The sequence below is a fragment of the Anguilla rostrata genome, unplaced genomic scaffold (assembly GCF_018555375.3).
Source record: "Anguilla rostrata isolate EN2019 unplaced genomic scaffold, ASM1855537v3 scaf0961, whole genome shotgun sequence".
Classification (NCBI taxonomy): domain Eukaryota; kingdom Metazoa; phylum Chordata; class Actinopteri; order Anguilliformes; family Anguillidae; genus Anguilla; species Anguilla rostrata.
This window is the reverse complement of record NW_026986323.1, coordinates 2,275-24,720: the sequence shown is the minus strand read 5'-3', so window position 1 is coordinate 24,720 and position 22,446 is coordinate 2,275. Positions and strand designations below refer to the sequence as shown.

The window sequence follows — 22,446 nt, the reverse complement described above, 5'->3', positions numbered from 1 at the left end:
GGCGACCGGTAGCCAGTGAAGTGATTGCAGCAGATGAGTGACGTGGGAGAATTTGGGGAGGTTGTAGATGAGTCGGGCAGCAGCATTCTGAATCATCTGTAGTGGCTGTATGGCACAAGCTGGCAGGCTTGCAAGGAGAGAGTTGCAGTAATCAAGGCGAGAGGTCACCGTAGCCTGGATGAGCAGCTGGGTGGAGTGCGTCGTCAGATATGGTCGAATCCTTCTGATGTTGTACAGAAGGAATCTGCAGGACCGTGATGTTGCCTTGATGTGCTCCTTGAGGTCCAATTGGTCATCCAGGACCACCCCCAAACTCTTGGCAGAGTGAGAGGCAGTTACTGTGGTGCCATCAACCGTGATTGAGAGCTCACGAAGTAAGGAGGTCTTGCACGAGAAGAAGAGCAGCTCAGTTTTGTTGAGGTTGAGCTTCAGATGGTGGCTGGCCATCCAGGTGGAGATGTCAGCCAGGCAGGAAGAGATCTTATCATAGACCTGTGTGGCCGAGGGGGGGAAGAAAAGAAGAGTTGTGTGTCATCTGCATAACAATGATAGGAGAAGCCATGTGAATTAATGACTGAACCAAGAGATCTGGTGTATAAGGAGAACAGCAGAGGACCCAGTACAGATCCCTGCAGCACTCCCGTAACAAGTGGATGAGAAGCAGAGGCAGATCCCTTCCTGGTGACCTGGTAGGTCCTATCTGCAAGATAGGAAGCGAACCAAGACAGGGCAGTCCCGGCAATTCCCATCCCAGCCAAGGTGGAGAGGAGTATTTTATGGTTGACCGTGTCAAAAGCTGCAGACAGGTCAAGAAGGATCAGGACAGAGGAGAGGCGTGAGGCTCTTGCAGTGGCAAGTGCCTCCGTCACAGCTAGGAGTGCAGTCTCTGTTGAGTGCCCGGATCGGAAGCCAGACTGGTGAGGGTCTAGCAGGTTGTTCTGATGGAGAAAAGAGGTTTGTTGTTTAAGAACTGCTCGTTCAAGGGTTTTGGACAGAAAGGGTAGAAGCAATACGGGTCGATAATTCATTACATCGGAGGGGTCTGAGGTGGGTTTTTGAGAAGTGGGGTAACACGAGCCATCTTAAAAACAGAGGGAACACGACCAGAGGAGAGGGAGGAATTAACAATAGAGGACAGATAGGGAAGGAGCTCGCTGGAAATGGATTGGAGAACTTTAGATGGGATGGGGTCAAGTGGACAGGTGGTTGCACGATGAGAGGTGATGAGTTGTAATACATCGGAGTCCTCCAGCATTTCAAAGGAGGTCAGTGTGGCTGTGGGTTTGTGCCGGGGGTTGGGGGGCTCACTGGATGGGCAAAGGAGTTCGGATTGTAGCCACCTTTCCTTCAAAGGCGGCCAGAAAGTCATCTGCGGAGAGGGAAGAGGGAGGTGGGGGTGGAGGAGGAATGAGGAGGGAAGCGAAGGTGGAGAATAGTTTGAAATGGTGCAGGAAACCAGGTGATGTCATTTTATAGGGGAACACATCTAAAAACAATATGTGTTTCAGATTTCAGGCTGCAGAACTGTTAATTCTCACTCACAGTTCTCTCTCTCTGTTGTGTTTATACGTGTTTATTGATGTGCAGGGTCGCCTAATGAAGCAGCTGTCAAATACACTGAAGAGAATGTGGAAGTTGACTATTAAAACCTTCACACAGAAGCTGAATCAGTGTGCTCATGTGAAATGAAGAAGGTTTGAGAGCTCAGGATTATTTTTCAATGTGATGTTTCTCAGCTTGCAGGAGGGGAAATCCTGATTGGGGGTACAGTCATGGGGACACTCAGTGAGTTTTGGGAATGGAAACAGAAAGCAGTCGTGCCTTTAAGGTGCAGGATTTGTGTAATATAATCTGAGGTTCTGATTCACCAGAGCTGCACATGTGATCGTTGTCTAAGTTAGTCAGCTTTCATTGCTGTATGTTGGTTTCAGGTCCTTCGTTGAACTTTATATATGATGCAGAAAACTCGCCGCAAGCTTACATACAGCCTAAACAGCGGAGACTCTGCAACATGTTCAACATGCATTTCATGTGTCTGCTTGTATTAGTATTAAATTAAATTGACTTTAAAGTGTGTTCTTTTTTGTTCCTTCTTTATTTTGTTAACATATGAAATAAATGAAAAAAAATAAACGTATGTGTAATGCAACATCCCCACAGGTCATTAAAAATGTTATTAGTTGCACTATTTCTGTCCTTGCATGATGAAGTTTTTGATGATAACTAAGTGTAATCGCATATGAAAAATAAATAATTGTTCAGCACCAATTGGCCAGGGCAATGAAGGGATAGGCTGTTGGCTTGGCAAGCATTTTTGAGGAAGTAGACTACAAGTGACTTAAATTACGGGCATTTAGTAGACACTGTGATCCAGAGCGACTTACACAGCTTTTACATTGCAACTACATTGGATCCATTTATACAGCTGGACCTATACTGAAACAATGGAGGCTAGGTACCTTGCTCAAGGGTACAACAGCTGTGTCCTACACGGGAATCAAACCTGTGACCTTTGGGTTACAAGACCAGTTCTACTCATTATACTGTGCTATCGCTCATGCTAACATAATAGCAGTGTCTTTGGAAGTTCATCACATTTGCTGTACTTTCTGAACCGATGTTGCTTTAAAGCAGTATCCGTTCAAATGCCAACATAAGGATCATATAGTTTTAAAGTGCCCTAGGGTTCTGTTGACGCGTGGTTCTCAATGGCCAGCGGTCACTCCTGGTTCAGGGCTGATGTATAACGCTCACGTACAGGAGACCTCAGGATGCATAATGCATGTTATGAAAAATTTCTAATAGGAATCAATAAAATGTATACAACACAATAAACGTTGATATAACGCACTTAAATAATAACTTATTGAGAAAACCTTTGTTTTTTATAAGCTCCCTGACATGGAATGGACACCTAGCTGTTTACCTGACTATAAACACAAACATACGGACTTTCACATTTCTCCAGAGGAAGAAAGTGCTGCATCACACATGCACAATGGCATATGCACACAGTTATTTTCCTGCCACTCACAGGGGGGAAAGCTGCAGGACGGCTATAAAATACACAGGCATGTCATACTTCTCTGATTACCTCCTCTAGAAAAAAAAATTTAAGTACCAATATAGCGGGCGCTGCGGCTCATTAGCTTCTCTTCATGAGCATGTGATCAGAGTACAGAAACCACGCGAGCGTCTCCAACCTGCAGCTCCGTCTATATCTCGAGCAGAGGAGAGAGGAGCATGGCACTAAAATGCAGACGCACATGGTAACCGTTGCAGCTTCCTGCAGCTGTGTCTGGGTTAGGATACTCTGCTATTTCAGAGGGGATGGCAGCCGCTCTGATAGCTTTTCAGTGTCACAGTTAAATGTGTAACTTTCACAGCTTTCTTCAGGTCAGCGTAGTTCAGCTGGCAATGCGAGAGTAATGAAAATTTCTATTGTAAGAAATCTGACTCTGATGCCAATATGTCTGCTGGCCACACATTCCCTTGATCTTATCATTATCACAATACAGTTGGTACAATGGTAGAATAGTGACCGGGAGTGAGAGATTGGGAACCATCCAAGCCAACAGATGTGCTAATTCAATCACAACAGGACAGCCAATACACTACGGCCTAATTGATAAGTGTTAAAAAACTGACTATATCCTTCTTAGTATGTGTATTCAACACTCCTGATCAAAGCTTCGAAAACAAATAAGAAGTAGCCTCTGGAAAGGTTCGTGGTTCAGTCTGACTCTGCTGAATCCAAGGTGTCATTCGTGCGCTTTGTCACTGCCGGTATTGGAAATAAACTTTGTACATTTTCATCACGTTCGAGAGACATCCATTTTTCCTTGCTCTATTGCCAATTTCACCTCAGCCAACATGATCAATTTGTGAATAATATTTATGTAAATAATATTCCATACCTCATTTAGCATTCAAACAGAGTTACATAAAAAAACTTAAGGGTTTAAGTTGCAGAAAGAGTGTGGAAAACAGTATGATTTCAGAGGCAGTTGACTCTTACTTTGCCAAGTTTCTGTTCATGACCAAAAGGCTCAATTTTGGTCAAACCAGACAATTGATTTACACAATTGCTCTCACTAAGGCCTTTGTTTGTGCAGCATTTCCAAATGCCTGTTGGTATGATGGTGTGATTGCATGGTTGAATATGAGACTTGGGGATCTCAAAAAAAACTACATTCAAACTGTGATCCTTGGGCTCTTCTTTGCCTCCCTCATCATCTTCCTCACTGGGTAGGGGGGCCATATGTATCCCAACGTTGCCGCTTCTTTTACAGGAAGGTTGCTGATATTAACAAATCCTTCAAGATGGAGTCTTCAAACACATTAGTCAATCCTCTTCCCAGACAACTCTCCCCCCTTCCCAACTCAGTACCCCTCCCCCCATCTCTCTTTCTGCTTCATCTCCTCTTCATCTCCTCTTCTCTGTTTCTGTTATCTCCTCTCATACTGTATCTTCCAGGTCACATCTCCAGTCTTTTCTGACCCCTGGTGGTGGAATGAGCTTCCGACTGCTGTCAGGACTGCAGAAACCCTACCCATCTTCCCACTGCAGTCAGGACAGCAGAAACACTGCCCATCTTCCCACTGCAGTCAGGACAGCAGAAGCCTTGCCCATCTTCCCACTGCAGTCAGGACAGCAGCAGCCATGCCCATCTTCCCACTGCAGTAAGGACAGCAGCAGCCCTGCCCATCTTCCCACTGCATTCAGGACAGCTGAAACCCTGCCCATCTTCCCACTGCAGCCAGGACAGCTGAAACCCTGCCCATCTTCCCACTGCAGTCAGGAAACAGAAACCCTGCCCATCTTCCCACTGCAGTCAGGACAGCAGAAACCCTGCCCATCTTCCCACTGCTTACTGAATTACGGCAAAATGTTATATTTTATTTTTAAATAACAAACAAGTATTCATGTATGAAGGCAAGTAGGCAATCTCAGGAACTTGTGGATCCCTCTGTGACGCTTTTGACAACTCACAAACTGCATTGGGTAATAATTTCGAATTCGAATGTTCGAGGTTCTGCGCCGGATTTATATTTAAACGCATTTCCAGAATCCAGCCGTTAGTTCATGAGTGCGCTTTTTTATATACAGATTGTTTATTTTTCCTCTGATCTAGTGAGTTCATAGGCTACATCTTAATTTTAAACACAGGCTGCAGCCAATACAGCCAAAATGCCATTTAATTGGCGTTGGCCGTTTTGAATTGCGCTGCTTAATTTCAAGCCACTGCAATTTGTCGTAGATCCCAATCATCTACGTTGATATTGAGACATTACAGTGAGACATGAAAAAAAACAAAAAAACATTTAATCATCAATCTCACATGGTCTATTTTTTATATAAATGTATTGAATAAGATACAACAATAGTTTTACAGTAGTTCATTTTTATACATTTGTTGTATAGTTGATACAGAACCTCCAATCTCTGCACTGTGATTTGAGGAGTGTGATCTTGTCTCTGCAATGGGATTTGGGGAGTGTGATCTTGTCTCTGCTGTGTGATTTGAGGAGTGTGATCTTGTCTCTGCTGTGTGATTTGAGGAGTGTGATGTTGTATGAAGTGTTGTATGTTGTATGTAGATATTGCTTTGCAGTGTGATCTAGACAGTTGTCTCAGTAGTGTGATTTGGGGAGTCTGATCTTGTCTCTGTAGTATGATTTGGGGAGTGTGATCTTGTCTCAGTAGTGTGATTTGTGGAGTGTGATCTTGTCTCTGTAGTGTGGTTTAGGGAGTGTGATCTTGTCTCTGTAGTGTGATTTGGAAAGTGATCTTGTCTCTGCAATGTTATTTTTTGCTTGTGATCTTGTCACTGCAATGTGATTTGGGGAGTGTGATCTTGTCTCTGCAGTGTCATTTGGAGAGTGATCTTGTCTCTGCACTGTGATTTGGTTTTGTGATTTTTTGTGATTCTGCTTTTTTTCCCAGTGCTTCTGTTCCCCAGGACAGCCTCATTGCAGTACGGCCAACCGGATGGCCAGTTACTGATAGACCAGGGCATCTTACAGATAGGAAGTGTAAGCTACACTACACACCTGTGTCAAGCACATATATGAACATGATTATTCTGTAACATTTGGATACTCCTGCAGTTCCCTGGGAATTATAAAGAAAATATATTTGAAGTGTAAAGTCAAATTGCAAACGTTTGCACATCATAACAAATCTGCTGAAAATACATCTGTTACGACCCTTCTAGGGGTTAAGGGTGCAATATTTAAAATGATGTTTGATATTTAGCACCAGGAGATGTAACTAAATATATAAGCTTTCTTGTGAGAACAATGAGAGACACACAAGGCGGACTACGGTGAAAGGGATTTTACTGTGGGGGGGGGGGGGGGCTATTTACAAGTATTTACAGACATTTCCAAACATAAAACACGCCAAGACACACAACCGAGACCAGTAAAAAAAAGGGAGTGGTGCCGAAAATAACAAACAAATACCCTAACTACGACTTTGTAATATAACTAACCTATTAACAATACAGAAAACAAAACTTGTCTAACTAACCTAACTGCGACCAGCAGTCGTAAATACAGGGGGCGACACCACCACTAAACTAATGTGCTTAGACAGAGCCCTTACCCTACGTGCCAACACGTGTATAGGGGCCCCCGGAACTTACCTAACACTGGTCTCTGAAGCGAACCAAGGAGGACGAAATTTTAGACAACACAACTCTCTCAAATAACACACACAACCTAGCATTTGCCCAAACACACAACACAAATGAGGAAACGGAAAGCTCCTGCAGGAACGAAATGGGGATATTTTAAATTGAGAGCTGAGGCATGATTGGAAGAGACATGATTGCAGGAGGGAGTTGATTGGCGGATGGGGGGGATGAGCGGGAGAATTCTGATGATTGACAGCGGGGATGACCAATGGGAATAACGAAGGGCGGCACATGGACTCCTGCGGAAATGACAGCAACCGAGAGAGCAGAACGAAAGAGGGGAGAAAAACGCACACCCGCGTCTCACACGCGAACGTAACAACATCTTTCAGTTTATTTAAAAATTGAAAGTATTGGAAAATGTTTAATTAAGTTACGCAGGGTAACTTTAGCTCATGAATCAAATCAAATATATTCATGAGCTCATGAATGACTACAGTTAAAATGTGTGTACATAATTGAACTTAATTCAGTAATTCAGAAGCAGGTCCAGACTCCAGGATTGGGGTCTCCATCCATTTTGTTCTGACATTTTAATGGGTGGAGACCCCACTCCTGGAGGCTGGACCTGCTTCTGAATTACTGAATGTAGTTCAATTATGTATATTTACACAACCTGCCGTTCATTCATTCATAAGTATCTGTTTTTATCTTCAGGAAATGGATTCTGCTAGTGAAAGCACCAGGAAAAGCACTGTGTTACTTCCTATAGAAACACCCAAAATGCACCTGGACATTGGTCCGTTGCTGGATATCTGTCTTGCATCAGACCGCCCATCGACAGGTACCTGCTTCCTGCTACTGGTGTTACGATGGCCATTCTTCAGGGGTGAGGAGAACATCCTGTCATGCAGTTATGTTGAAATCCCTAAAATGATCCTCATATTCTTTGTATTCAGGAGAGGCTTCTTTCAATAAAATCAATGAGATGAAGGACAGTGTCTCCTCACTGAAGTTCATCACCAGCATACTCCTTCAAGCTGAGCTGCACATTCGAGCATATTCAGAAACGGTAACATCTTTACTTTTTACACTGTGCTATTTACTGTTGTGTGTTCAGGAATTCTCGTATAAGATAGGACTGCATGTGATCAGAAACACCAGCAAATGAACAACTCCAGTGACCTTTGACCTTTAACACTGATTGTTTCTGTTCAGATCATCAACATCTTGCCACAGAAATGGCAACCAGGCTCTGTGTTCCATCAGACAGCAAGGATGGTCATGTCCATGACACGGGCTTTGAATGTGCTCATGATTTTGGTCTTCTGATGAATTTTATCCACATGTAAAGTATTTGCCTCAGAAGAGCTTGTATTTGTCATAATCCATGTGTTTGTCCATTTTTGATTAGAGACACTAAAGAAAAAATTAGAAGAATCAGAAGAATGCTTTCTTCCTCCCATCGTAATAACTGGAACCTGAAGGTGAGAAACAGAAATTAGTAATTGGCAAATTTCCCAGAATTGTATGAATACTGCTCGATACTGTCATATACTGTAGATGAGTGTGATTCATTTCAGTTACTTTCAGAATGTGAAGCTTTAATGGAATCTATGGCTGAAGTATTGCACTGCTGTTTGTGCAACAGCTTATATTAGAAATGTGTATTTACACCATTTTATATTTCATAAAGGCATGTGTCAGAGAGCTGCAAAGGAGATGCATGAATATGTGTGAAGAGAGAGATGCACTTGACTTGATGCTGGAGGAGAGAGAGAACAGAATAAAAAGTCCCAATCTGGAGCAGGAGGAATTTAAGAAGACATTTCGAGAGAAAGCGATGGCTCTACAGCAGTGAGTACCGAGCAAGACTCTGTCAAGGAAAACCAGATATGACATCTAAATAAGGTAACCATGGCAATGGGAGAGTGAGGCTTCATGAACTCCATTATAGGTGGGACTACCATGTGCTGTTAGTCATTGACATTGATATGAACCAATCTATCAAGTTTGGTCTCCATAGCAGACCACTTTGACTGGATCAATTGCATCAACTGTTAATAACTCATAATAACTCCACCCATTTCAGGGCTTGTGTCTTATTCCAAGTAACAGTCATTGGAGAGAAAAGGGAATAATATTGATGCTAATTTTAGAAGTAACTGAATCTGAGTTAACAATGGACAGACACTTAACAGAAAGCTTAAATTGTACTTGAATGATGAAGCTTTTGATTCTTTTTTAACGTGCTGGAATCCTGTACAGGATAGATGAGTGTCACATGGTGCACACCTCCATGTGCTGTGAACCGGTTTATAAAAAGCACACAAGTTACTGCTGGCTCCAGCACAGTGTAAGACTGAAGCTGGTGTGCTGGAGAGCAAAGCTGGAAAGAGTGATGAAGGAGAGGAGCGAGCACGAGCAGCGTGTGAAGAAGGAGATCCAGGCTCTGCTCCTTAAGCTGTTCAAGACTGAGCGGCTGCACCAGACCCAGGTGAGCACATCCAGCGAGTACCAATGCTCCACTCTATACTCTCTACAGTCGGGTCTGCCTCCTGTTATAGGATTGCATATCTATATGTGGGTCTTAGGAACACCTTTAATCTCCATGTTCTTCTGTTCCATTGCAGATATGTGACTATGAGGTCAAGTACAGGGACTCACTAAAACTGGTGCCTGAGCTGCAGCGTCAAATCGAGGAGCGTGAGGTGAGAGGCTGAAATGGAGGTCAGCAGGAAGATCTGTATGTGTGTGTGTGTGTGTGTGTGTGTGTTCTGGCAATAAATACTTGCCTCACCTGTCAGATCTTTTTCTGTCTGTCACTTCTCTTTCTCCAGGTTGCAGTTCTTCAGAACAAACAGGAGAAACTTGGTAAGAAGGACACTATCAGTTGTTTTTTTTAATTGGTATAATGACAGAACATTAATTACCCCTCTTTTCCCTCATATTCAAAGCAAAAGCAGCAAGCAATGTCCTTGAGCCGAAGAGACGGATGGCCATGTCTCGGGAGAAATATCTGGAGCACCACATGAAGAAGGCCTCCTAGATTATTAGATGATTGTTTGTGCTGTTTAGAGACCCTTAAGGAGGCATTCACATCCACCTGGCCTCCTGTGGTTAAGACCACACCCACACCATGGCAGGCATATGAACCCCACACCTGTACAACACAATCAAAGCCCTTTACTGCTGAGACGGTTTACATTTCTGTTTAACAGACCAGAAAACTCTATAGCATAGTTAATACCTTCACTACATTTTCCTATTAAAAATAAAAAAATATCAAATAATTTTACGCTTTTGGAGGTTCAATGTACATGACAACAAAGCGAGTGAAATTCAGTGTTTATTAAATGAGGAAATGAGGTCACAAGGAAATACTGTTGGGATTCTGTGTAATTCTCAACTGAGCATCAGTGCAGCCCTGCAGTGTCAGGAAGCACACACCCTGGTGGTTGGGAGAAGCATTGCAGTGATTGTCAGCCCATTCTAAAAGTAAAACAATGGTATGTGAGAACAGTACTGCTCACACATGGACACATATGGGAAAGGAGATGTTTAGAGACGTTTGTGCAGCATGGCTGTGAGCTTCAGCAGCTCATTGGTCAGTGTCATGGTGGACGTCACATGTTAAGCAATAGGAACAAGGCTGACCACACTCAGATCACACAGCTCCTGCAGAAGACTGACAGCATGGAGGAGGAGAGGAACAGAGGAGGCTTTAGCAGCATGAGAGAGAGACATCAGAGAAGATACAGAGGGAAGAAGAGAAGAAATAAGAAGAGGAAAATTACATAAAGGAGGGAGGGAATAGGCAGGAGCTCCAGGGATTGACACAGATGAGAAAAACAGCAGGAGGATTGGGTGATTTAAGCATAATGTCAGGGGAAAGGGAATATTCACACTGCATTTATCTCCTGAGCTGAACCTCTCACAGTCAAAATGCTGTTATGACACCTGGGGGCCTGGATGGATGACCTCGATCTTCTGCACCGCATTTTAATAAACACGAGCTGATCATTTTTTCTGCTAATTTAATAGCTCAGGCCATAATCTGTACAAACTCTGATTATTTGCTATAACAGATTCCTATTTAGCCCGTCTTTAATTGTTGATACCAGGCTAGTCTAAACCATTTAATCATCACTGTTTCAGTCTTTTTACTTTACTTACTGTGTATTGGGAGGCTCAGGCTTGATCTTACCCATTTTGTAAATTTGCTGTTTTGGCTGACCGTGAAACATGGCCTCTGCTGACCCCGCCTGGTCACAGATGAGTACAGCATCAGCATTAACCCCCTGCAGGATATCTCACTCCGGTATAGAGACTTAAACATTAAAACAAAGAGAGGTTGGTATGAAGTTATTGTCTAAGTTAAGTTTATTAATCAGTGTTGTTCATTTGTTTTTTTTAGTGGCCTCCACTTGCTCTCCTGCCTTTTGTTTCTGTCTTGTAGGAGGATGTAGTCACAAAGCAAAAGCCACACATTTACACAGACAGTGGTGGAATGGTCACTGGCCACAGGTGATTCTCTCACCTGCAGGGTCAGGTACTACAAACATCTGAGCACCAGCAGATCTCCTACATCTGAGAGGTTACACAACACCTTCACTTCCCCACATACATTAATTCCCAAAGCTGTCACAACAAAAGAGAATTTAGTTCTCACTGTTTGATGATTTTTGAATTTTGAAAATGGATTAAGTGAGAACATAGGTAATTGGATATTGGGGCAACAGAGTGTGAAGTGGAGCAACAATCATATCCATTATGTCTGGCAATGATAGATGCTGGCAGGTGCGTGTCTGTGTCGTGAAAGGCTTGCATATTTTCACCACTAGTTGTCAGTAACCTCCCACCAAAGTCCCATTTCAGTGAATGTGGGGAAATGCCAGTCTTTCTCTAGGACTGCCAGAGCGGTGGGACATCTCTGGTGTTCATTGAGAGAATTAGTTTAGCAGAACGGGTATAAAATTGTAGGATCAGTGAGGATAAAGAGATTCCCCCAGGGGGGTGGGACGGGGTGGAGATTCCTTGTGTGCCAGTTAATTTTATTTTGGTTTATTCTTGGTGGCCAGGTGTTGTGTCTCGAGATACTTTTAACCTTTGGTACAGCACCTTTGTGTGGTGTCTGTGTTGTGATTGGTTGTGCTTGTAACCAGGACGAGGGGCTTATCTGGCGGCAGACGGGGGGAGAAGCCATAGCCTGGAAGCCAGAGCTTACAGCAGCGTTGGCAAAACCACGGACCAGGCTGTGGCGCTGTGGGAAGTTGGAACAGGAAGTGCAGCAGTTTCTTGAGAAGTCTTTAGTTTATTCAGAGCTCAGAGTGCAGTAACTCCACCCCCTCTATCTATTTGCTCTTCAGTTTCCCACATAGTGGTCCTTAGCTATGACCTAACACAGCTCTTCTGCTGCAGCCAATCAGCTCCCAAGCCTGGAGAAACAGACAGAACACAAATGATTCTGTGGCCAAGCAGCCATGAAGTCCGCATATGCAAGAAGGGTGGAGCCAGTTAGACTGTCTCTGGGCTGACGGAGCATGGTGGCCAGATGTTGGGCATTATAGTAGAATCTCTACTCTCCATCAGCATCAGGGAATCCGTGGTGCCGGATAGTAGAACATTTTGGATAGTAGAGTGTACCCCAAAGATTAGGCAGGAGCCAAATTAGTACAGTATTTATTTATTTTTTTATCTCAATGGATTTTTTTTATTGCTCAAGTGCCCCACCTGCTGGCCACATGATTTTACAATAGCTTCTGTTTTCAAGTAAATGTCAGAGGGACATGCACTGGACCACAGGACCACAGACAAACACCCCATCCTGTGTACGTTTGTAAGCACACAGACTAGCACCTCAATCCTGTGTATGTTATTTAGTGCACAGACAAGCATCCCCATCGTTTCAAATGAATGCAACCAGCCTGCTGCTTGACTATTGAGTCTGACCAATCAGAGTTTCATTTCACGGAGGACCAGTGCTTTTAAGCAAGGTGATGCCCTAAAGTCACTCTGATTCCCTGAAATAACAAGTAAAGTTCCGCATTTTTCTTTAGTTTATAAAAATAGAAGAGAAGAAAACATGAAGCTGGTTTGCTGTGCAGGACCTACTTCCTTATTTTTGCTCTCACAAACAGAACCCCCCAAAAGTGTTGTAATGGTAGCGGGAAATTGGTTGTTTTTGCTCTGTGCTTACGGTAATTGGATATGAATATGAGACAAAAGTACAGTCAGCTTTTAATATCATGGTATGTGTGTTACCATTTCTCAGAAACTGCTGTTTTTGTGTTGAGTTCCCCTATTTCCAGCTGTGTAAAAGTTAAAAAAAAAAAATTAAAATAAAAAAGCAGAAGTTCTTTCCTCCACACTTTCAGCTTTCCATTGCTTTGGTTTTTATTTATTTTATTTTTTTATTTTTTTTGTCTCATCTGTTCATAAAACTGTTTCAAAACTCTTCAGGCTTGTCTTTGTATTCTTTGGCAAATTCTAAGCTGGCCTTTTGATTCTTGACGTTGATGTGAGGTTTTGCATTTTGCTGTTTAGCCTCTATAATTCTGCTCTCAGAGTCTTCTGCATTTGGCGGCTTCTATATTTTTGCCCCTGCCCTCTGGAGACTGCTGGTGACATCACTGAACGTAGTTTTAGGATTCTCCTTCACAACTCTTCACAGGATTCATCTGTCATCAACTGCAGTACAACTCATACAGGTACTTAGAGTTGTATGTAGCCTACACAACTCACATACAATTTTGGATAGTTTATTCTCTGTTTGGCACTGTGAGTGCCTGTGGGTATTCTGGCTTCTGTTGTTGGTGGCTGTTTGTCAGTAGACAGGAAATGTAAGAGTGATCTTCTGCACATATAGATTTAAATTTAGTTGATTTTAGTTACAGGAAAGCGGAAGGTAAAGCAGTGATGAAGTAGAAGGGTGGGAGGTTCTGTGAGAATTTTTTCGCAACTTGCTGTTCACACAAGCAGATAAGAAAAGAATGCATTAGAGGTGCTGTGCAGTATATATAATAGCCCAGGGGGTTCTTTTTTAGCGCTCTTTTGATCACTGAAGTTGAAGCACTAAACTTCCTCTAGAATCATGCAGGCAAACAGAGGGGTCACATTTATCTGTGAGTACTACCGAATTAGTTTTTTAATGTAAAGGTTTTTAACAGACAAGTATGTTTTTGTGGTGAAATTTGCCTTTGATTGATATAAATAAACCACAACAACACATTTGTTAAGTTATGCTTAAATAAATAAGTATAATTTGACCTCACTAATACTAAAATGCTCTACAGCGTTTGGGCTGCATTGGAATGACCTGCGTTATGGGAAAAGAAGAAAAAAATGAGTGAAGAAGTATGCTTTTGGTTCAGTAGATAACATACCTTGAATGATCACTAACCAATTTTTTTTGAAAGAAGAAATACAATTTTATTTATTTGTTATTTGAAAGAGACATTGAACAGTTAGTAACTGCCCCAGAATTAGCTTGATAACTAAATTTCATCAGTAGTCCCTTGGCAGGTGGGAAAATGGGAAAATTTACAAAAAAATATGTACAAGCAGCAATTTGCAATTAGAATAAAAAGGTTGGTGTCCATCAATACACTCTAGCAGTAAAATAAAAAATATAAATAATCGCAAAAGGTAACAATGTAGAATATTGTGCTACAAAAAAATAATAAAACAAAAAATTACATGATATAAGGTAAAACAATTGTACTTAATAATGTAACAGTGGTGATATGTAACTGGCTTTTTAACCAGAACTTTCTGTGTATTTTTGCACAGAACATGTAAAGGCTTCAGATATGTTCACACAAACAGATATACGCTCCATTCAAACTGATCATTGCCGAACTCAAACACTGACTGGTGGACCTGAGTTTACCCCACTTCCAAAGTACTGCATGGATGACTTCTTGAAACCAAACAGCAATGATGGGGATGTATTTAGGCTTTATTTGGAACATATTTATGGTTTTGTATTTTTCTTGCACTTATTGCATTTCATTGGCCATTTCGATGATGATGTCAATGATTCCTGTCTTTTTTTTTTTTTTTTACAGTGCTGAGTCTAATGACAAGACTGGGTGAGTGTTACTAGATTTTAAAACAAACCCCACCTTCTGTTACCTGATAATTTATCAGAGAAAAACCTTATTCAGACAGTTTAGTGAAACTTATGATTGATAACAGAATGTCATGCTTCACAATAAGACTGTCTCACAGTATTATGATGTGATTAATTTGACTGCATATGTGGACGGTAATGTAGAAATATTATTCTGTGAGACTCAAGTCATGTCCTACAGTAGGGGGTGATACAGAGATCACAAACAGAAGCAGGGCTTTACTGTTCTAAACTAATGAAGCTGAGGCATTAATCAGGACACTATGGCTCATGACATTAACATGTCATGAGTATTTAAACACATGTACTGACGTAGTGCATGCACTGTTTGTACAGGGAGCCTAAAGAATGTACTGACTCTGCAGCCTAACTGGCCCCTGTTCTTCACTGGAGAGACCGTCACTCTCAGGTGTTCGGGATGGCCATTCAAACATCATGGATTCATGTGGTACAGAAATGAATCAAATATTTTTGTGACAAAGCACGCATCCCACGATAACATCTACACCATTGCACCTGTTACTGAAGCCCACAGTGGTGTGTACATCTGTGCTGCTGAATCGACGAGTGATCCTGTCAGACTGAAGGTTTCAGGTGAGTCAAAACTGGTCAGCAGCTGAACACTGGTGGTCTCACTCGTCCCACAGAGAGACCATATTTAACACATTTATTCAATCTTCCCCAGTGCACATTATGCTTCCCGTGCCAGTTCATTTATTACAGGCAAATATAAAATTATAGTTTTAAATAATTAACTTATTTTCACTTAAATGGGCTGGGTATACCACCAACTGAGTTGGGTTTCTGACTGTCACACTGTTTGTATTGTTAATATTTGAGCTTCTGTATCTTTAAGTACATGGAATGTAGCCTTTTCTATCTGTTATAATAGAATGAGAGAACCTACTGCTTTTGCTCTTTGTCTCAACCCCAATCAAAGCATGCCTGTCCCTCTGTAGTCATGTCTACACTCCACTAGCAAAGTTGTATACAAAAGTTGTGTAAATTCCTCTGGGTAGGAGCATCTGCTAATGCCTGTAATGTAGTGTAATGTAATGAGCAGTTAGAGCTGTGACACAGTCTGTCCGTCTTCACAGCCTCGCCCACACCCATTCTGAGATAGTCACATGCTTTCCCAGTACATGGATAAGCGAACCATGTTCTACTGTATCACAGATTAAAGCCAGTTTGCACTGTATGTTTGATTATGCCATTATTAGGAACCTGGGGGAGAGATTCAGTCTGTTCTCTCTGTTATAGAGATACCCCCACCTGTCCTGACTGTCTCTCCACACAGGCAGTTATATGCAGGAGAACACGTCAGTCTCTCTTGTAAGGTTACAGTGACTTCAGCTGGCTGGGAATTTTACTGGTAAAAGGGAACTGGACCACATGACATTGCCCATATTTCCAGAACATCTAAAGGCTCTTACACCCTCAGAGCTGCTGCTCTTACACACACAGGGGGGAGACCCAGTCTGGTACACAGATTATAGTAACCCCACCCACATACAGGTATCAGTTGAGTATCATTATTCAGTGTGCACAATTGGCACATTCCCATATTGCACTGGGCCAAACTGCTGTGATTATTCTGGGATCCTGTTTCTTAGTTTAATTCTTGTACCATTACGATCAGGATTAGAGCTTTTTCATTTCTGATTTTTGAATATCTTCTCTTAATGTCATTGAAAATAGGAATACAGCTGCCCTGGTTTTTGTCCTTCATTTAGGGTGATTTGTTTTTTCCATAGTCATAAAAATACTGGCATGACAACAGAACTGTGACCCAGCCTGTTTGTTTCTACAGCACTGCCTAAAGCCACTCTGACTGTAGAGCCAAAATGGCGCCCACTGTACAATGGAGAGACCGTCACCCTGAGGTGTGAGGTGGACTCCTACAGCAACTGGATATATTTCTGGTACAAAGACCAGGCCCAGATGGCTGTGTCTCAGACTGCTGGTCACAGTGTAACTGGTAACAGACTCACCATCCCTGGGGCTGTTGGGTCTGACCAGGGGCAGTACTGGTGTGAGGGGAGGCTGGAGGGGAGAAAAGTGACATCACAGCGCAGCGACTCCATCAATCTGACTGTTGCAGGTGAGTCTCAGGTACGCTTTCAATTTGGATATGTCACATGCTCTATTGGATTCAGATCCGGGGACTGTGCAAGTCATTGGAGTAAAATAAAGTCGCCGTCTTGTTTGTGGAACCAGCTGCAGGTAACGCGTGCTTTGTGACATGGCACATTACCTTCTGGAAGTATCAACTTGAAAAAAATGTAGACTGTGGTCATAAATGGATGCACATGGTCTGCTACAATGCTTAAGTATGTTCTGGCACTCAATTGATGATCAGTTGGTATTAAGGGGCCTAATGTGTGTGCCACAAAAACATTGCCCACACCATTACAGTACCACTAACAGCTGTTATTGCTGACACAAAGAAGGATTGGATTTTTATGCAGTATGGATTCATTGTTTTGCCAAATTCAGACCCTACCATCTACGTATGTGTGGTAGCATAAATTGAGATTTGTCAGACCAGACATTTATCCATTCTTCAATTGTTTAGTTTTGGGTTGTGTATTCAGAGATGTCCTTCTGCGCAGCACTGTTGTAAATAGCTGTTATTTAACCATTTGTGGCCTTTCTGCTAGCTTGAATGAGTCTGCCCATTTTCTCCCACGCTGTCATTAATAAGGTGTTTTCACCCACAGAACTGCCACTCACTGGATTTTTTTGTTTATTGCACCACTCTCTGTAAATTTCATACATGTTATTGGAATTCTAATGAACTCAGCTGTGCTAGTGACTTTGTATAATTATCCTAATTTCAATGATATTCAACTTATGCTCACACTATAGAGAATAAAAATATTCTGTGAATGATTTTACATATATAATTTACTTTTGAAGTTATGCTTCAAATATATATATTTTATGAAATATTGCGCAGGACCACCTATTGTCTCAAAGATAATTAATCTTTCTGACATGGTTCTTTTTCCCTTGCATTTTATACACAACTGTTTCCTCCTCAGTCATCTCTAAATTCTGACAGAAGAAACTGTGACCCAGTCTGTCTCCTTTCCACAGCCCTGCCTAAGGCCACTCTGATCGTGAAGCCAAAATGGCGCCCACTGTACAATGGAGAGACCGTCACACTGAGCTGTGAGGTGGACTCCTACAGCAACTGGACACATTTCTGGTACAGAGACCATAACCAGACAGCCACATCTCTCACTAAAGAGTACAGTGTAAACATCACTGGGGCTGCTGGGTCTCACCAGGGGCAGTACTGGTGTGAGGGGAGGCTGGAGGGTAGAAATGTGACATCACAGCACAGCGACTCCATCACTCTGACTGTTGCAGGTGAGTCTCTTTCAAATTATATATGAAACTTTATCCCTAAAATATTTACATTGCTTTCCATTCACTTACCATACATAGGAGCATCAAACAGTATAACAATATATAATATGGCTTGGACAAATATTTAATTCCGATTGGTTGACAGCCATGTCGTTTGTGTTTGTGGGTAATTTTGCCTCATTATGGTTCTAAATCACTACACGAAGACTTTCAATTTGTTGACTTAGAAATCCTGAAATGAAAGGAAACTTAACACCATGTTATTTAAAAAAATCAACCGCTAAGTTGTGCAGATAGAAAGCGTTTTTTTATCCAGAAAATATCTCAGTTTCAACACATTTCACATTTTTGTGGTCAGGGGTGCAGCATTAATTAAGCTTGGAGATATTAACGTATTGTAGTTATGTGGATTAGAATATATGATACAGCTGACTGTTTTCCCACTATACCAGTTGCTAAATGCACCATGACAATAGTTGTGAACTTTGCTTTTCATTGTTTGTCTTTTCTCTTTTCTTATATTTTTGATGGCTGATAGTGAGACTACTCTGCATACATAAGAAAAGAGAAACACTGGTTTATCATTACCAAAGGAACCATATTTAGTGAAGTGGCAGATGTGTACATAATGGGGTTAGTTTTGTAATTAATAAAATGTCTTTAAAAAAACCTTTTTATTTAAATTTTCCCACGCATTTTAGTTGTTATACATAGTATAAGAGATATTAACCACTTCATGGGTTCCGATTACCACCCTGGCACGCCATATATTCTTGTATATGCACAGGTTTATATCCTCCACATATCCCTCATCTCTGTGTCTCTCTAGAGGTAGACTGGTATTCGGTCTGGGAGCTGCTCCTCTCCTGCTGGTCTCCATTATACTGTGTGTGAAATTACATTACATTACATTACATTACATTCATTTGGCAGACGCTTTTATCCAAAGCGACGTACAAAAAAGTGCATTTCATGGTCGTAGACAACTGCTAAACACGGGTTCAGTAAGGTACAATACTTATTTTGTACAGCTATTTCTAGCCGAGAACAGTGAACACTATTCTGCCCTAACATCTGCAAAGCCAACTAGGCAGAAGAATAAGCTACAGTATTAGGACAAATACAAATTACCAAGAGGTGTTGGGATGGGGCAACATGTAACAAGTGACAGGAAAAGGGTTTTTTTTTTTGATAAAAGAGTGAAATACAGCGTGGTGGTGGTTAGTCTAGGTATAGTCTGAAGAGATGAGTCTTCAGGCCACGGCGGAAGATGGGTAGTGAGGGGGAGGTTCGGAGAGGGACGGGGAGTTCGTTCCACCACTGAGGAGCTAGGGTGGAGAAGCTCTGTGATCCCTTTGGGCGGGTGGGAGGGGTTACAAGGCACCCTGCTGCCGCAGAGCGAAGTGGTCGAGCAGGCACATAGAATTGAGTCATGTCCTGCAAGTAGATGGGGGCTGTCCTGTTGGCAGCAGTGTAGGCAAGGGTCAGGGCTTTGAAGCGGATCCTGGCGGCGACCGGTAGCCAGTGAAGTGATCGCAGCAGAGGAGTGACATGGGAGAATTTGGGGAGGTTGTAGATGAGTCGGGCAGCGGCATTCTGAATCATCTGTAGTGGCTGTATGGCACAGGCTGGCAGGCTTGCAAGGAGAGAGTTGCAGTAATCAAGGCGAGAGGTCACCGTAGCCTGGACGAGCAGCTGGGTGGAGTGCGTCGTCAGGTATGGTCGAATCCTTCTGATGTTGTACAGAAGGAATCTGCAGGACCGTGATGTTGCCTTGATGTGCTCCTTGAGGTCCAGTTGGTCATCCAGGACCACCCCCAAGCTCTTGGCAGAGTGAGAGGCAGTTACTGTGGTGCCATCAACCGTGATTGAGAGCTCACGAAGTAAGGAGATCTTGCACGGGAAGAAGAGCAGCTCAGTTTTGTTGAGGTTGAGCTTCAGATGGTGGCTGGCCATCCAGGTGGAGATGTCAGCCAGGCAGGAAGAGATCTTATCATAGACCTGTGTGGCCGAGGGGGGGAAAGAAAAGAAGAGTTGTGTGTCATCTGCATAACAATGATAGGAGAAGCCATGTGAATTAATGACTGAACCAAGAGATCTGGTGTATAAGGAGAACAGCAGAGGACCCAGTACAGAACCCTGCGGCACTCCCGTAACAAGTGGATGAGAAGCAGAGGCAGATCCCTTCCAGGTGACCTGGTAGGTCCTATCTGCAAGATAGGAAGCGAACCAAGACAGGGCAGTCCCGGCAATTCCCATCCCAGCCAAGGTGGAGAGGAGTGTTTTATGTTTGACCGTGTCAAAAGCTGCAGACAGGTCAAGAAGGATCAGGACAGAGGAGAGGCGTGAGGCTCTTGCAGTGGCAAGTGCCTCCGTCACAGCTAGGAGCGCAGTCTCTGTTGAGTGCCCTGATCGGAAGCCAGACTGGTGAGGGTCTAGCAGGTTGTTCTGATGAGGAAAAGAGGTTAGTTGTTTAAGAACTGGTCGTTCAAGGGTTTTGGACAGAAAGGGTAGAAGCGATACGGGTCGATAATTCGTTACATCTGAGGGGTCTGAGGTGGGTTTTTTGAGAAGTGGGGTAACACGAGCCATCTTAAAAACAGAGGGAACATGACCAGAGGAGAGAGGGAATTAACATAGAGGACAGATAGGGAAGGAGCTCGCTGGAAATGGATTGGAGAACTTAAGATGGGATGGGGTCAAGTGGACAGGTGGTTGCACGATGAGCGGTGATGAGTTGTAATACATCGGAGTCCTCCAGCATTGCAAAGGAGGTCAGTGTGGCTGCGGGTTTGTCCCGGGGGTTGGGGGCTCACTGGATGGGCGAAGGAGTTCCGGATTGTAGCCACCTTTCCTTCAAATGCGGCCAGAAAGTCATCTGCGGAGAGGGAAGAGGGAGGTGGGGGTGGAGGAGGAATGAGGAGGGAAGAGAAGGTGGAGAATAGTTTGAAATGGTGCAGGAAACCAGGTGATGTCATTTTATAGGGGAACACATCTAAAAACAATATGTGTTTCAGATTTCAGGATGCAGAACTGTTAATTCTCACTCACCGTTCTCTCCCTCTGTTGTGTTTATACGTGTTTATTGATGTGCAGGGTCGCCTAATGAAGCAGCTTTCAAATACACTGAAGAGAATGTGGAAGTTGACTTATAAAACCTTCACACAGAAGCTGGATCAGTGTGCTCATGTCAAATGAAGAACATTTGAGAGCTCAGGATTATTTTTCAATATGATGCTTCTCAGCTTGCAGGAGGAAATCCTGATTGGGGGTCAGTCATGGGGACACTCAGTGAGTTTTGGGAATGAAGCAGTTGTGCCTTTAGGGTGCAGGATCTGTGTAATATATCTGAGGTTCTGATTCACCAGAGCTGCACTTGTGATCTTTGTCTAGTTAGTCAGCTTTGATTGCTGTGTGTTTGTTTCAGGTCCTACGTTGAACTCTATATATTATGTAGTAAAATTGCCGCAAGCTTACATACAGCCCTAAACAGCTGAGACTCTGCAACATGTTCAACATGCATTTTATGTGTCTGCTTTATTAGTATTACATTAAATGGACTTTAAAGTGTGTTCTTTTTTGTTCCTTCTTTATTTTGTTAACATATGAAATAAATGAAAAAAATAAACGTATGTGTAATGTAGCATCCCCACAGGTCATTAAAATATTATTAGTTGCGGTATTTCTGTCCTTGCATGATGAAGTTTTTGATGATAACTAAGAGTAATCACATATGAAAAATAAATAGGCCATCATAAATAAAAAATGAGAATAGCTGAATTTAATTTGATCTTAAATAATTGTTCAGCACCAATTGGCCAGGGCAATGAAGGGATAGGCTGTTGGCTTGGCAAGCATTTTTGAGGAAGTAGACTACAAGTGATATACATTATCGGCATTTAGCAGACACTGTTATCCAGAGCGACTAGCACAACTTTTACTTTGCATCTACATTGAATCCATTTATACAGCTGGACCTATAGTGAAACAATGGAGGCTAGGTACCTTGCTCAAGGGTACAACGGCTGTGTCCTACACGGAAATCAAACCTGTGACCTTTGGGTTACAAGACCAGTTCTACTCACTATACTGTGCTATCGCTCATGCTAACATAATAGCAGTGTCTTTGGAAGTTCATCACATTTGCAGTCCTTTCTGAACCGATGTTGCTTTAAAGCAGTATCCGTTCAAATGCCTACATAAGGATCATATAGTTTTAAAGTGCCCTAAGGTTCTGTTGTAGCGTGGTGCTCAATGGACAGCGGTCACTCCTGGTTCCAGGGCTGATGTATAATG

At 42.6% G+C, this 22,446-nt stretch overlaps 2 protein-coding genes across 5 annotated transcripts in view; both read left to right on the top strand.

Annotated features, from left to right (window-relative positions):
* Nucleotides 1-21,631, top strand: part of LOC135246900 (basement membrane-specific heparan sulfate proteoglycan core protein-like) — an 81,909-nt gene extending 60,278 nt beyond the window's left edge. The window contains exons 21-25 of the mRNA XM_064320170.1: nt 14,711-14,734; nt 15,112-15,369; nt 16,586-16,876; nt 17,875-18,150; nt 21,247-21,631. Of these exons, the coding sequence (XP_064176240.1) occupies nt 14,711-14,734; nt 15,112-15,369; nt 16,586-16,876; nt 17,875-18,150; nt 21,247-21,305 (908 nt within the window). The 3' untranslated portion in view covers nt 21,306-21,631. The remainder of the gene's footprint in view (nt 1-14,710; nt 14,735-15,111; nt 15,370-16,585; nt 16,877-17,874; nt 18,151-21,246) is intronic.
* On the top strand, nt 5,313-9,888 carry LOC135246899 (uncharacterized). 4 transcript variants are annotated; one of them, XM_064320167.1, is made up of 11 exons: nt 5,313-5,631; nt 5,885-6,036; nt 7,359-7,485; nt 7,601-7,713; nt 7,860-7,949; nt 8,056-8,128; nt 8,338-8,498; nt 8,910-9,138; nt 9,275-9,352; nt 9,482-9,515; nt 9,599-9,888. In XM_064320167.1, the coding sequence occupies exons 6-11, from the start codon at nt 8,090-8,092 to the stop codon at nt 9,688-9,690; spliced, it is 633 nt and encodes a 210-aa protein (XP_064176237.1). In that variant the 5' UTR covers nt 5,313-5,631; nt 5,885-6,036; nt 7,359-7,485; nt 7,601-7,713; nt 7,860-7,949; nt 8,056-8,089; the 3' UTR covers nt 9,691-9,888. The 4 variants fall into 4 exon arrangements, with proteins under 4 accessions (XP_064176237.1, XP_064176238.1, XP_064176235.1 ...); XM_064320168.1 differs by lacking the exon at nt 7,860-7,949; XM_064320165.1 differs by having other exon boundaries at nt 7,860-8,128.
* Nucleotides 21,632-22,446: the final 815 nt, after the last annotated feature.

Coding starts and splice junctions, on each gene's coding strand:
- LOC135246899 (XM_064320168.1), top strand. CDS start 8,090: ATGCTTTCTTCCTCCCATCGTAATAACTGGAACCTGAAG. Junction 8,129..8,337: donor GTAATAACTGGAACCTGAAG/GTGAGAAACAGA, acceptor TATTTCATAAAG/GCATGTGTCAGAGAGCTGCA. Junction 9,139..9,274: donor AGCGGCTGCACCAGACCCAG/GTGAGCACATCC, acceptor GTTCCATTGCAG/ATATGTGACTATGAGGTCAA.